This window comes from Haliaeetus albicilla, chromosome 6 (genome assembly GCF_947461875.1).
Source record: "Haliaeetus albicilla chromosome 6, bHalAlb1.1, whole genome shotgun sequence".
In the NCBI taxonomy this organism is placed as follows: domain Eukaryota; kingdom Metazoa; phylum Chordata; class Aves; order Accipitriformes; family Accipitridae; genus Haliaeetus; species Haliaeetus albicilla.
The window spans coordinates 12,928,218-12,942,648 of record NC_091488.1 but is presented as its reverse complement, the minus strand read 5'-3'; the positions used below and the strand labels follow the sequence as shown (position 1 = coordinate 12,942,648).

Sequence of the window (14,431 nt, the reverse complement as noted above, 5' to 3'; positions counted from 1 at the left end):
ACTTTGATATGAAGTTAATAATGAAACCTTGAAATTTAGGCCCTGAAGAGTTAAGGGTGCCTTGTAAAATGTTCAAAACTCAAGTCATTAGAGTCCAGAGCAATTGCAATAGCAATTTCAGGTTTGGGTTGGATTGATGGAGCAATATGCTCAGAATGAAGTGCAACCATTAGCGTGTTTGAACCTGGCTACACCATGCTTCTTCCATTTTAGATACTTTAAATACATTTAAATAAATGTCATCTGGGAGGGATCCTGGCCCCACTGAAATCAGTTAGATGTTTCAAAAATGTTGTTTGCATGAAACCTCTGTAGGTCACCTAGTACATATCCCAAAGGAGGCAGGGCTGTCACCAGATCAGGTCAGCTACGGCTGAGTCCAGCCAAGTCCTGTAAACCTTTAAGGGTTGAGAATCCGTGCTCTCTATGGGCAGCGTGTTTCAGTGCTGCACCACACTCTCCTGTGGAGGAGGTATTTCCTAACGTCCAACCTGAACCTCACAAAATGTAACTCGTGGGTGTTGCCCCTTGTGTTATTGTCTGGCACTGCAGAGAAAAGTTTGGCTGTGTCATCTTTGTAACTGCCTTTCAAGTTGTTGTAAGCTGCTGCGAGATTTCCCCTTAGCCTCCTGTCTGCAACACTGAAGCCCAGCTCCTCTCAGCCTCTCGTCACAGGTCCTGTGTTCATGGACCCTGACCTATCTGGTAGCCCTCTGCCAGTCCCCCTCTCTTTCTCCAGATCCCTGTTGAACTGGGCTCCCACAGCTGGCCCAAGTCTATTCCAGGTGTGGTCTCACCAGTGCTGACCAGAGGGTGGGAGCATCTTCCTTGGATGTGTTATCCTTGGCCTCCAGATGTGGCCTGGTGTAAAGTTGGCTGTATGCACAGGGCGACTACGGAGTTGGCTCTTATTCAGCCTAGTGCCCACCATCACCCCAAATCCTTTTCAGTCCTTTTCAGTTGCTTCTCAGTCTGTCCTGATGCATGGAGTTTTTTCATCTCAGCTACAAAACTTTGGGCTGCTTCTTGTTGAACGCCATGAGGTTTCTGTTGGCCCCATCCTCCTGTTCCACAAGGTTCCTCTGGATTCAAGCTCTGACATTCAGCATGTCAGCTACTCCCCTTAATGTAGAGTCCTGTGCAGATCTGCTGAAGCCGCAGTCTGTCCGTCGTGTAGGTTCTTGATGAAGATGTTGAACACTTTTTCCTCCACTCACAACCCCTGGGGCACTATGCTTGTCATGAGCCTGATGTTGAGCCAACGGTCGCTGCCCTTTGGGCCCAGTGGCCTAGCCCATCTTCAATCCACACAGTGGTCTGTTTGTTCAGCTCCACATCCTCAGGTCCCAAATAGGAATGCCGTGGGAGATGGTGTCAAAAGCCTGACTGAAGTCAAGATGTGCTACAGCCACAGCGCTTTCCTCATCTGTGTAGCCAGTCATCTTGTAGAAGGCAATGAGGCTGGTCAGGTGTGATATGCCTGTGAAATTCCTCGTTGAGTGTCCATGATTACCTTCTTGTCCTTCACGTGCTTGGGAATACGTTCCAGGAGGTTGTTCTCTGAGACTTTTCCTGACTTGAGGCGAAGCCCAGTGGCCTGTAGTTCCTTGGGTCCTGCTGCTTGTCTCTTTTTGAGACTGGCCTTATGAAAGCCTTTTCCCAGTAGTCAAGTTACCTTCCCTGGTTGTCATGATTTTGCATAGATGGTAGGCAGGGGTTTTGATATCACATCAGCTGGATCTGTAAAATTACCTAAGAGTGATCTTTACCTATGTGTAAATGAGATAAATGACCTATGGTCACTTTTCTTCCACACTATGTAGAACACTTCAAAATTAGATAAAGAGGTTTCCTCTCATGTCGTAATCATTCCTGCAGTTTTCCCCTATATTGTCATGAAGTGCTTCCATATGAAAGTCATAAACTGCAAATTGAAGACAAGGGGAAAGAAGGATTAGTAATTTGTTAGGTTAATGAGACTGAGTTATAGATGTGTGCTTATTAGAATATTAATATTGTGTTAGAGAAAGAGAGTGACGGGTCTGAATTTCCTGATTGCCACGCTCTTAGTTTAATTTTATTCAAATGAACAAAATCTGAAATTAAATGCATGATTGGTTTTTGACTGAAATTGAGGAGGGTGCATAGAAAAGACATTATCTTTGTTTCAAAGGACCCAGAGGGTGTGTTGTTCAGGAAGAGCCCTCCTTGAGCAATTTTAGAACTACCTTGTTAAATGATGTTGTGTGTCATATAATCCGTGTCGTATAATTCTACTGTTTAAATATCTGGGTCTTTCTGTACAAAAAGAATAAAGCTGTTATTATGAACTCTTTCACAGCTTGGGCTTTTGAGTGGCTCTGACAAAACTTTGCTGTGAAAAGTTCTAAGTCTGCTGTGATGATCATGCTGTGTAAGTCACCATGATGTATAAGGTTTTGGGAAATGGCCTAATTTGTCCTGAACTGAAAAGAAATCACAGAGTTTGTTTCTCATGCTGTTCAAAGTAACAAGTAGTTTTTGTTGAGTATGCTACTTATGATAAAAGAGCTACTTAAAGAGATGCATAAAGGGATTTTTACACTTGAAACTGAATTATCAGTGATGGCTCTGTAGCAGCATGTGAAAGAGTGACATACTCAGGGCTGTCAATATTCAGCAATAGTATTCAGTTTTATTTCAGTGTGAGTACTACTCCCTTATCATCTAAAGTTTCAAGAGCAAACTGCTCAGGAGTTAATAATTCCAAGAGATAGGGAGCTAAGAAAATTATGGGCAATAAGTTGACGTAATACAATAAGTTATATACCAGCAAGCAAAAGTAAGCTGCTGTTTTGCGGTATGATCCTGTCAGTTTGGTTGTGTATACTGTACAGTTTGTGGTTTGGTGTAAATTATAAGCTTGTTCGAGAACCCCTGCAAATTAGATGGGACTTCTTGGTTAAAAATCAATAATTTATGTTGGGTTTTCATGTTTGCTGTGTCTTAAAGTCATTGGCCCTGAATCACTTACCTTGTGCCATCTATCACTAGAGAGGGGATCAAAACTTCTGTTCAGATTTTTTTGTTCATTGCTGTTTTCTGTCCCTTCTTTGCCATTGCTGTCCGTGGAGACATTGATTTGGTGCTTAGGAAAGAGTGAGTGAGTAAGCAGGAGGTCCCGGTTAGTTGCAGAGCGGCAAGAGAGCATGGAATTAAGAAGGAATTGTATGTCTGGCGAGGTTGGTGTTAAGCAGGGCTTTCTGCATAGTGGATTTGCTGTTGCCATGTTGAGCTTCCTTCAAATGAAGCACGACATGGGAAATAATATTTTGGTTATGTTTTGTTCAGTGATATATGCTAGTAATGAGAGATAACTCTGCATGAGAAAATGAACCCATTGCTAGTTTTCTCAGCTGAGGCTTGAGATCCATTCGAGGTTTGAGGAACCGTGTTTCTGTTGGCTGCTTTGGAGAGAAGATAGTAACCAGGAAAGAGAGGGAGAAGGAAGTAGTGTCACTACAGCACCATAATCTAGGAGGCCATTTTCCCTCACCTCTGCCTAAAATACACTCTGTCCTGCCAGAAGAGTTGAACTTCTTATTTTCCCATCACAGCCAAAACAGCTTGTTTGGAATTTTTTGTGCTGTGTGTTTGTTCTAAAACACTCGGCCCATGAATTAGAACAAGTCTCTAGTTTTGACCTCTAAAGAAGTTTTCTTCCTTTAGATCAGTGAGGTGGAAAACCACGGGCTGATTACAGTCAAGAAGATGGAAAAGGAAGTGGTTTTGCAGAACAAAACATAATTTACTGCCACAAGGATTCTGTGAGATCCCTTCCCACATTAGGAATTTTGCTCCTTGAAGGAAATAATAAGGCCTTCTCTTAAATACAACATTTGTGCGCTTCACAAATGAGATGACTATCCTCATACCCATTTCTACAGGTGGGGAGGCTGAGGCACAGAAGGCAAGGAAGTGACTTGTCCTGCCTTGCCACAGGAAAGTTCCCCAGGCGTGCTGGAAAACGAACCCAGTCTTTCTGTGTCCTGCTTCACAGCTCAATCCATCAGGCTGTTACCGCTTATGGAAGAAGAGCTACGTGCTGCTGTTGTTGCTAGTCATGCACCACCTGAAGATTCGCTTCGCTTTATTCTCCCAGCACTCACTTTTCTCTCTGATTTCAGATGTTTCCTCTTCTGTTGCACAGCCAGACGCTTTTCTACATGAAGAACCCTGTGTTTTCCCTTCCTTTTCCTACCTGCACCCCCCCCAGTTTCTGTTATGTCACTAATTATTCAGAATCTATTTTGATTTATAAAATGTACTGCCAGTATCACAGTGGTGCTCTGAAGACCCTGCCTGAGCAGAGATGTCCCTTTGTCTGTCACACAAATGCAGAATTATGCAGAAAGGTAAAACAGCAGTAGCAGCAGAAGTGAGCAGATAGAGGTAGTAACAGTATCTCTGGAATTCGTGCCTTTTGAAATGTAATCTGTGGGGCCTATTATCTCATGTATTTCTGCTGTCTTGGATGTTACAAGCTACTGAACCCTGAAGACCCTTGAAGGGTCAGGTGTTGGGAGTATCAGGAACTGCTTAGGGTTAGAGCCTGGCCTCTTACTACTCCCTCCTTCCCTTAGCTAGGAAGAGGATCAGTCGCACGGTCCATATGGCCAAATTGTCCCTCAAGATAAAGTGTCTGCTTGAATGGATGGGAGTTGTCTGCATTGCCATCTAAAGGTTGTTCCCCATAATAGGCAAAATTGCACCGACTTCATTCTGGTGAGCTCAGGTACAGGGGGCTGTGAAGCCAATTCATGAGGCTGTTTCTGTCAGAGCCCTTACATTAAATTAAAGGGCTTTAATTTACATTAAATTACATTAATGTTACATTAAAGCTGGGTTGATAAAACTATCTGCATTTGATAAATGAACTGCACTTTCTATTGTTTTACACACATGTAAAGGTGGTGTTATGAAATTATTTTACACTTTTTTTATATTTACTTTTAAAAAAGCTGTCAAGCAAAAAGCCTATTCAGATGAACATGAGTCATGGTCATCTGTCTCTTCAGAAGGTGAAGCTGTATGCTGAGGAATGAGACCAAAATAAATTGTAAGGGACCTAGAACTTCTGTAGCTCTTCAGTAGTGATGCGGGTGGAAGATGATTACTGTATTTATACTATAGGATTTTAAAATGAAAAAATCTATTGAAGTTTTTTCTAATGTTTTTGTTAAACCTTCTAAACAGGACTCTTCTCCTTTCTTTGCTTGCCATACTTAACTGCTCCTTTGCCTTTGCTGCCCTGGTCTAGAAGGAACTCCTTCCTTTCCTCCTCCAAGTCAGTGAATCATTCATTAATAATATCCAAATCTACTTACTTCCTGATAGATAGACCAAACTGCAGATTTAGAAAACCTGTGTCTTACTGCTGATACTCACAATAATATTCCAATTTACCCAAAATGGATTTTTTAATAATATTAATGAGGTATTAATCTACAGCTATTCAGTTAGCTTGGCATTTCAATTTTAGATTTGAATTCAGAAGCTTTTCATTTCCTAGCGCCACTTAATACGTTCCGTCTCCAGTTAAAGAGTGTTGCTCCTATTGTGATGGACCAGTCTGAGTCAGGGACACATTGTACTAGGTGGCATCATACCTTAGTTAAAAAAAAAAAAAAAAGGACACACATTGTGAAGATTTGAGTCATTGACGGCTTCAGGATAAAAACAGGGCCTCAAGATTTTATTTCCACTTTTTACTGCTTTTACAATCCATCCCCGTTCTTCTGTGAGCACATGTGATTGACTTTGCAGACTTCACTTTTCTTCCTCTCTGGGAAAAATTGAAATTGAGTATACTTTATCATCTTGCATTGTAAATGAACAGCTCATGCATAAGCTTATGTTTTCCTTTTAAAGGTCAAGTACATACAAATCTCAAGGGATTGATGTCACAGTTAAGTACAGTCAAGGAAGCTGGACTGGAGTGCTGGGTACAGATGTCATTACTATCCCGAAAGGAATCTATGGCAGCTACACCATCAACATTGCTACCATTCTTGAATCGGAGAATTTCTTCTTACCGGGGGTTAAATGGCATGGGATTCTTGGTCTTGCCTATGATGCCTTAGCCAAGGTAAATCATCCTTTCCCCAGCTATTGTCTTTCACAATGACAATAAATAGAAAAGTAACTACTAAAATAAAGTGAGCAGATGATCTGTCAGCATTAGACTCCTCCCTTCCAACCACTCTTTCCTATGTTTGTTCCAGAAAGAATAAATTGGGTTGTGATGGTACCACAGTCCCATGTGAGGATTTTGGCTTTTCTGTTGGTGAAGGCTCTGATTTTTACCTCCTCTGGAATGAATAAGCTTTTACAGAGCTTGTAGTACCAGAGTGTGGGAGTAAGGCTTCTGGTATGTGTGTGGAGGGCATGTATTAGGATATCCCTCAAGACTTGTAGATGGACTGGTGGACTTACTTGGCAAAGTTCTTTCTAAGACATTCTGCATTCATCAAGTAAAAGTTGAGATGGAGGGCATATATGGATGATTTCAGAACAAATATTAGCTACGGTGCTTTCATGAACATAGAACCAAGCACATCCCGTTCTTGTGGAGGTAGGAAATTCAGGTAGAAGTTTAAATTAAAACCTAAAATTTATAGTCTAAAATTTATAACCTTATAATCTAAAACTGAAAACGTGATTGGAATACTACACAGTCATAGTTTTCAACCTACACATAACTGTCTGAGAAATTCACAAACTGAGATATATCCTGTTAGAACAAATGATTCAATACTGCCTGCCAACTCTGGAATTAAAATGCTTTATTCAAGAGTTATGTGATCGTTGTATTGACTTTTGCCGTACTTGCTGTCATACACTGTCAACAGACAGACAGAGAAGAGCTGCTTCTCAAACTCTGGTTTGGGCAAATAGTGTATTCAGGGCATTTATTTTTCCCCTCTTCCAAACACTTAAGTGTTGTTGGCTTCTGAGGCTGCTCTGTGCTTTGTGGAGTAAGAGCACCTCACAAGCTAGCTAGGGTCTCTGCCTGTCATGAGATGTAGCTGCACGGAAATCTGAATTACAATGAAATTGCAGTACTCTAACTGCAAAGGAGAGCATGACATGCAGTGTTGGAAAGAACCTGTAGGCCAGTAATCAGCTGAAGTAAGTATGCTTGGAAATGAAGTTCTTTAAAAGAAAGTAGAGGAAATAAGGGTCACTGAATTCAAAGTTCATTAGAATTAAACTATCTTTAAAACTGAAAATCCTCACTTTAAAATTCTGCCTTTTAACCGTGGAAAGGTGCAAAGGGCAAGTTACATTTCTCTGTTCTAATAACCCAAAGCCTTTTCCAAACAGAAAGCGTCAGTGAGAGTTTCTGCCTGAAAGTGAAACTAGTATTTGAGTTTGAAAACTGCAATTGAAAAATACTCTCGTGCTTTAGGGATTTCTATGACAATGGTCAAGAGTAAAAATGTTTTTAAAAACAACAGAAACAGAAAAATGACAGATGTTGGGTTTTTTAATGACTTATTGTATCTAGAATTTTCATCACTTGGTTGTCAGAAATTCAATTTACTTGTGAAAAGTGGTCTTGTTTGAATGATTTGCTCATTTCTGCAAAGAAACTTTTTAATGAATACTTCTGCAATTCTTTTGGTTTTTGTTTTGTTTTTCAACACCTTCAAGCCTTCAAGTTCTGTGGAGACATTCTTTGATTCTCTCGTGAGGCAGGCAAAGATCCCCAACATTTTCTCCTTGCAGATGTGTGGTGCTGGACTGCCCGTCTCTGGAAGTGGTACCAACGGAGGTAGTCTTGTGGGTATCTGTCAATCTGAGAGGGAAGATGTATCTTTGTTAATCTCTCTCCCTCTTTTCTATGACTACGCTACTTCTTCCAAATTTAGTGTTTAAATATATGAAATGTTTTATATTTTTTTAAGGAAAAGTTAAGCACTTAGGCAAAACTCAAGTGTCTATTTTCATTCTCCATTCTTTTTTGCTCTCTCAAGTTTGAGTAAACTTCTGCATTTCAAGTTTAATTTTAATAAAGAAAAACATAAATATTGTGGTATTTCCTCAGGGCAGATTCTGCTACCTTTCTCAAACTGAGTAGTCCCTTACTCAGCTGCTAAGCTTGGTCAATCTCATCAAAATGCTACAGTAATTTTTTTTACATGATGTGAAAAGGGGGAGAGGAATCGAGGCTCTTTTCCTTTGTTGTAGACAACATATTAAGGAAAAAAATCTCAAGACCAGATCTTCCGCTTGTTGTTACTCTGGAAAATCTTTCCATCAGTTTTAGTGGGACCAAGAATTGGCCATTATTTATCTGGAATCAGGAGCTGGAATGACTGTTCCCAAATTATGCTGAAATAAGCATATCAGCACAGGAGTTAATCACAAATAGTTATTTTGCTGTGAATTCACATACTGTAAATGTTAACACACTTGAGATAGATGAAGCCCAAGAGAGAACTTGCTTATGTTAGTTCAGTTCAAAGTCTGATGGTCTAGTATGCTCCCAGTCAGCTTCAACATAAGTTTTGATGGAAGCTAAAAGTGATAGCAATGATAGGGTGGTCATATTCCATTTTGGATGTGTGTAAGAAAAATGAAATGTTCTTGAACAGTATTAAGGCTTTTCTGATCTGATAAAGTGAATTTATGATGTGCAAGTTTAATATTCTGTCCCATTTTTATACATTGCCTAGATTAAACCACTGAAGATACTGTTTTGATTTTAAACAGTGGAGCTTTCATGAGAGAATCAGTGTGAGCTTGTAGATGAAGATGCTGGCAATTTGGCCCAATTTGGGAATTCTGTTTGAGAGAAGCACGATCTCTCTAATGTCTAGATGTTTCGTACTGCTTTATTATTGACAAAGAACTTGTCAGTAAAATCCTTACAAATGGTGCTAAATTAAAATTTTGATGCCCTGTGTATCACAATTAAATCTTTCCCTTTTTTCCTGTACTTGCCCCAAAACTAAACATCCAGGATTTAAAAGTTTGTGAATTCCTTTCTCCTTTCCCTTAGGTTCTGGGTGGAATTGAACCAAGTCTGTACAAGGGTGATATTTGGTACACACCGATCAAAGAAGAGTGGTATTACCAGGTTGAAATTCTCAAACTGGAGGTTGGAGGACAGAACCTCCAATTGGACTGCAGAGAGGTATCTGTGATATGTGTTTCTGTCTATATAAAATGCAAGTTTGGTTAAGAAAAACACTTAATTGATCAGTTTTGTCTTTGCAAGCAGATGTGTATTGCAGTCTCCTGTGAGAATTAAGGCTGCATGGTAACTTTGAAAAGAAATGATTGAGCCATGTGAAATGCAGTGTGTACATCAAGCATGCTAACATTGTTTCAAATAGGACTTTTAAGTCATTGACAGTATTTTCAGTAAATTAGGTACCAAGCTACAGTTGTTAAGTGAACAGTCCACTGAAAATAAGGCTGCTGTGGTTTGGAAGGGCTCAGCCCCTTGACTAGTTTCAGTTGTAACAAAGTGTCTAAACACTGAAGATAGTGCATTGATTCAAGGGGACAACAGCCTTTAAACAACTACAGTTTATGGTTTTCTGTTACACAGTAAAACCAAAGCAAAGGGGTTTAAAGCAATTCTGGTCAAACAAAGAAAAGGGAAGCTTTTGGATTGACCCCTGTGGAGATGTCTAAGCATGTAATTCATGATGGCAGTGGGCAGGTGTCATCCTGGGGTGCTTCCCAAAGTATCTCATCCTATGCCTCCTTTTTTTTTTTTATTTTATTTTTGTAATCCACTTTTGCTTGCCTCAGCATTGCCAGTTATTATTCCTGATGGATATGTTTTCTGTTTTTATTAGGAATAATGTTCTGCTATCTCTGGATCAGTCTAATGAGACTGTGCTGTTGCAATTTTTATTCCAAAGCCGTTTCTTTTTTTTCTGGAGGATATGTGTGTATGTGTGTGTTTTATTTGTTCCTTCCTGCTGCTTGTTGCTATTCACGTTTTGATTTTAATTCTGTAATTTTCATGCCCTGTTTTCAGTAGACATCTTAATTTTATCTCCTGCTTGTTCTCTTAGTTGGAAATCATTGGGATGTGATAATTCTAAAGTTTTTATAGTTCATACAAATGAAGTGAAATTCATGATAGAAATCTTATATGTGCATAAATATTATATTTCCATACAAAATATGGAAATCATATTGCCATATAAGATATTTAAAATGAGTCATACCGTCTTTCAACTTAATAAGCAAAACAAGGTCTATTTAAATGCCTCTCTCTACTATAGTGTTAGGAAAGCAAAACCACTGGTCCTTTGACATAAATGTTTGTGCTCACTTTTCTTTCTTGCCTTAAAAAACAGTCAACATGTTTTTGAAGAGGAGCCCTTGTGCTAATGGTTTAATACATGCTGTTTCCAGAAAACAACTCACTTAAAAACCTAGGAGTGTTACGAAAGTTTCCTGTTATTGTCGCTCTTTTCTGAGCCAGAGTTTGCTTTCGCATTGTACGTATTAGCACAGTGTGCTAGTCACTGTTACAGAAGGCATGATTCCTTTCTTGATCAAAGGAGATCTTCCCGCAAAAAAAATTAGAGGAAGAACAGTAAATTAGAGCTAGTATGATTAAAGTTTGGCTAGTTAGGGGCTTGCAAAGCATGCATAATTCACTGTATAGGATGATGAACTATTTGCCCTCTCTCCTCTTAGTTGTTTTCTAGGAAACGGAACATTTTTTGTAACCATCACCAGAGACTACTCCTTTCCTTGCCAGGGAAAAGTAGTCCCCTCGCTTCAATGCTGGGAATCTGTCCAGTGTTACACTGCAGCTGTGGCCTTGAGCCTGGCAGACCAGGGCTGAGAGAAGTACTGAGCTGCCAGCAGTGCACACTGCATAGGGTGCGCTGTTAAGTATTAACCAGGAAGACTAAGAAGGCAAGTTACTGCGGGCTGCCAAGTACGCTGTACGCAGCATGAAAATCCAGGTGCTTAGTCCCTAGCCAAGCGATCCTGCTACTTCAGGCGTTTTGCATGGGTTTGTTTTAGTGGTTGACCCTCTTGGCTGTGCCTCCTACCTACTTTTTTCCAAAGGTGTCTTTCCAGGATGCTGGTGATTGCATATTTGTGGTACTGTCACAGTTAAAATGGACTCCACAATGCCTTGATATTTCTCTCCACTCTTCAGAAGCATTTCAGAGTGTATCATAAATGCTTTCCTGTTTGCTTTTCTTTCAGCTCTGCTTGGCAGCCTATAGCAGCTCTTCTTTCAAAAAGAAAATAACTAAGTCAGAGTTACTTTTTTACTTTTTGGTGGGCTTTATTTTTGTCACTGCACTGAAGATAGTCCATGTGACTTGATAACATCTAAACCAATCTATTTTAAATTCGCTTGCTGTTTGACCTCTTCCTAAAAAGCTTATGCTGTGTATTACCTTGTGTCTTATGATTATGCTATAAACATGTCCGTGTTCAGTTATATCGATCCTGCTGCCTAAGCTGGTAATGAAAGTAGTTAATGCAAACAGCTGCCACTGCTACTTGCCTCCCCTCCCCCTCCATTTAATCATAGTTTTTAAGGAGTTCATGAAAAAAGACATACCTTTTAAAATAGTTATTCTTTGTTTCTGGTATCTGAAGTTTGCCGAAATCTCTTAATCTGAGGGCTGGGGTTTTAATAATGAAGAGAAATGTTTGCTTAGGTTTTTAGTGCAGATTTTGAGGTAGCAAGATTGACATTTCAAGGGGTTTTGTACTTGGTTTTGTCTGTGTTTTAGTGATTTTCAGCAGTCAAGAGTGAAAGGTGGGGCATTTGGCATTTGTACTCTTGAACCAGTACCAAACACTATATGTAATGAGGCCCAATGTTCCCTGACTATTCTTAAATAAGATACACCAGCCATTAAAAGTAGGCTGCTGTATTGTGTTTAAACTAGAGTGAGTTGCTTCCGTGACAGCAGAGACCTTGATTCAGGGTTTGGACATATGTGTAAGCTACATCAGCATGCTTAGTATCTGTCTGTACTGACCATGAGAGTGTTTTTGCCCAAAGCATACGGGAGGTAACGTGGACTAGCTCACACCTCTGAGAGGGCCCAGGCTTTACTTCTTTTTACGGTGGTTTAGCCATTTGCACCAGCTGTGGTGACACTCAGTAATTTCCTGAATGGTGCAGATAAACACAGTCTTGTGTCTAGGCTGACCGTATCCTGCTTTTGCTCTCAGACTTTTATTTGAATTCAAGCTATCAACTAGAGAGAGCTGCTGACAGGTATGACATGCAGGTTTGGGCAGACAGCTACCCAAAAGGAACAGCTTTGTCATTGTTATGAAACAGTGGAATCTGCATTACATTAACTGCAGTGTGTAACTTTTCTCCTTTTTTCCCCCTCCCTAGTATAATGCTGATAAAGCGATAGTAGACAGCGGAACCACGCTCCTCCGACTGCCCCAGAAAGTCTTCAGTGTTGTTGTGCAAGCAATAGCTCGCACGTCCCTGGTAAGCTAATGTCATTCAATCTGCTCAAACTGTTAAATTCCTATTAAATGATCACATGATCTTTGAAAGGAGTGTCATCTTTGCTATCTACCTTGTAAGTCATAGGGTTTTAACCTGAGGGGAGCAGAATCTTTCCTGGACTGCTCCTGTTAATAAGTAAGAAATGACTGATAATCTTTGATGGAAACAGAAAAGGGAAAGGAAGAGCTGAAAAGGGAAAGAGAGGAGGGAAAAGGGGGGGTCCAAGTACAGACAAGAAGTGTGTGTATGGAAATGTATCAGAAATAGTGCAGAGAGAGAATATTTTGTTCTAAGCATTTCAGAAACATGGACATAATCCCTGTTGCTCTGATCAAAGTACTAAGAGTGGAAAAATCAGTCCTTTCATTCAAAACAGAGTGTTTATAAAGTAGAAAAAGCTGCTACTGCAAGCAGTTCCTTTCCAAGTATAATGCTTATTGTTGTATAAAACAGATGCCATTCATTAGGATTATTCATATCAATAAAGCTGCTTTTGACTTTCATTATTGAATTATTTATGTTTAAAAAATCTTTCTTTGAAAATAGAGTAGGCTTTAGAAGCAGGACATGAGGATGCCGGATTTCTCTGAGTGTAGAGTAACTGAAGCAGCGTTTTCTAGTTAATAAAAAGTATTCATAAATTTTGGCTGAATATAGTGAACAGCGCCAAGAAGGTTAAAGATGAAGAATAAATCCCAGATATTTCAATGTGAACAATTTTAATATTTTTGTCATGGATTCACAATCAGACAGCAGCAGTCATTGCATATCACAGGAAATACAGTAACGGGACTGTTGGCTGGCTGCCAAAAAGACAGCGTATTTGCCTTTATGCTTATAATTCAAGATTGAGATCCTTTTCCTACCCGATTGAGAGCAGAGATTTGGCATGAAGTGTTCTTCACTGCCTGCAGGTGTCCAATATCTGAAATAAATGTGTACCAGTTACCTTATGTAGCTCAGCTTCCCTGGTTGAAAAGTTCTTCTCTTTGCAAAGCACTTAAGTATTGACTGGAACAATTTCAGTCGATGCGGGGGGAATTGAAAGAAGCCTCCCCAAGAGTTCTCGTAATGGCACCCTGGGATAGGGCGTCCTCCTGGGAACTGGGTCACAGCAGTCCACACTCCTCCCTGATGTTGGTCAGGACGTTTGAACTAGGCCCTTTCACATGACACATAAATAGTCAACTGATTGATAAGGTATTAGAGGGGAACCACTCACTCAGCATAATGGTTTTTGTTCTTCCTATTAAAAACGCATAAACTAACTCTTCTTTTTTAGGGTTTCTTTTTAATTTCCAGCACCTTGCTGCTGTACCCCTTTCCCCCCACACACACCAAAAATTACTTTTACCACTCTAAACAAAGGAGATAGTCTATTAAATAAGAAAGTAGTTACAAGATGTAAGGATCAGATTCCAGCTGTGTAGGAGTAATGTCAGGAAAATGGGTATATTCAGCAATTGTACCATGGCATCACAACCCTACTTGTAGCGCTATGGGCTTCTGGCAGGCTATGTACCACTGAAACATAAAAGCGCCTGCTGTAGTCAGACGTACTTCTCTGACCACAGGTGAACCAGGTTAACAAGTTCCAGCTCCTAGCAGCTTGTTACGAACTTCCCAGCAAAATGTTATTGCTCCCACAGGTGCGCTGGGATAACTGCATGTGAAGCGTTCCTTTATTCAGCTCCGTTATAAACTAAGGCTGTGAGCTTTATGCTCTTCAGTGGTGCAGATAGTTTTTTAAATCTTACTTATTTGCACTGAAGTCTTTTAGGGAGCAGCTATAGATGCAGTTTGATGTTAGCAGGTCTGAAGGTGGTGGTTTTGGCAGAAGGACAGAGATGAACCACAGAGGAGTGGCAGCTATTACACCTCACCGAGCTGAAGTCAGAACAGCATATCTACTCA

At 40.1% G+C, this 14,431-nt stretch overlaps 1 protein-coding gene and 1 long non-coding RNA gene across 4 annotated transcripts in view; one reads left to right on the top strand and one right to left on the bottom strand.

Moving 5' to 3' along the window:
- The window catches only part of BACE2 (beta-secretase 2), a 57,243-nt gene that overhangs the window by 22,912 nt on the left and 19,900 nt on the right, over positions 1–14,431 (top strand). For all 3 annotated transcript variants that reach the window (XM_069785077.1, XM_069785079.1, XM_069785076.1), the window contains exons 3-6: positions 5,911–6,127; positions 7,696–7,824; positions 9,047–9,181; positions 12,395–12,496. In XM_069785077.1, coding sequence (XP_069641178.1) covers positions 5,911–6,127; positions 7,696–7,824; positions 9,047–9,181; positions 12,395–12,496 — 583 coding nt within the window. The remainder of the gene's footprint in view (positions 1–5,910; positions 6,128–7,695; positions 7,825–9,046; positions 9,182–12,394; positions 12,497–14,431) is intronic.
- LOC138685654 (uncharacterized) lies at positions 7,511–13,797 on the bottom strand. The gene is made up of 2 exons (XR_011325008.1): positions 13,384–13,797; positions 7,511–7,840 (listed from the first exon to the last, which is right to left on the bottom strand). It is a non-coding gene; the product is annotated as an uncharacterized lncRNA (long non-coding RNA).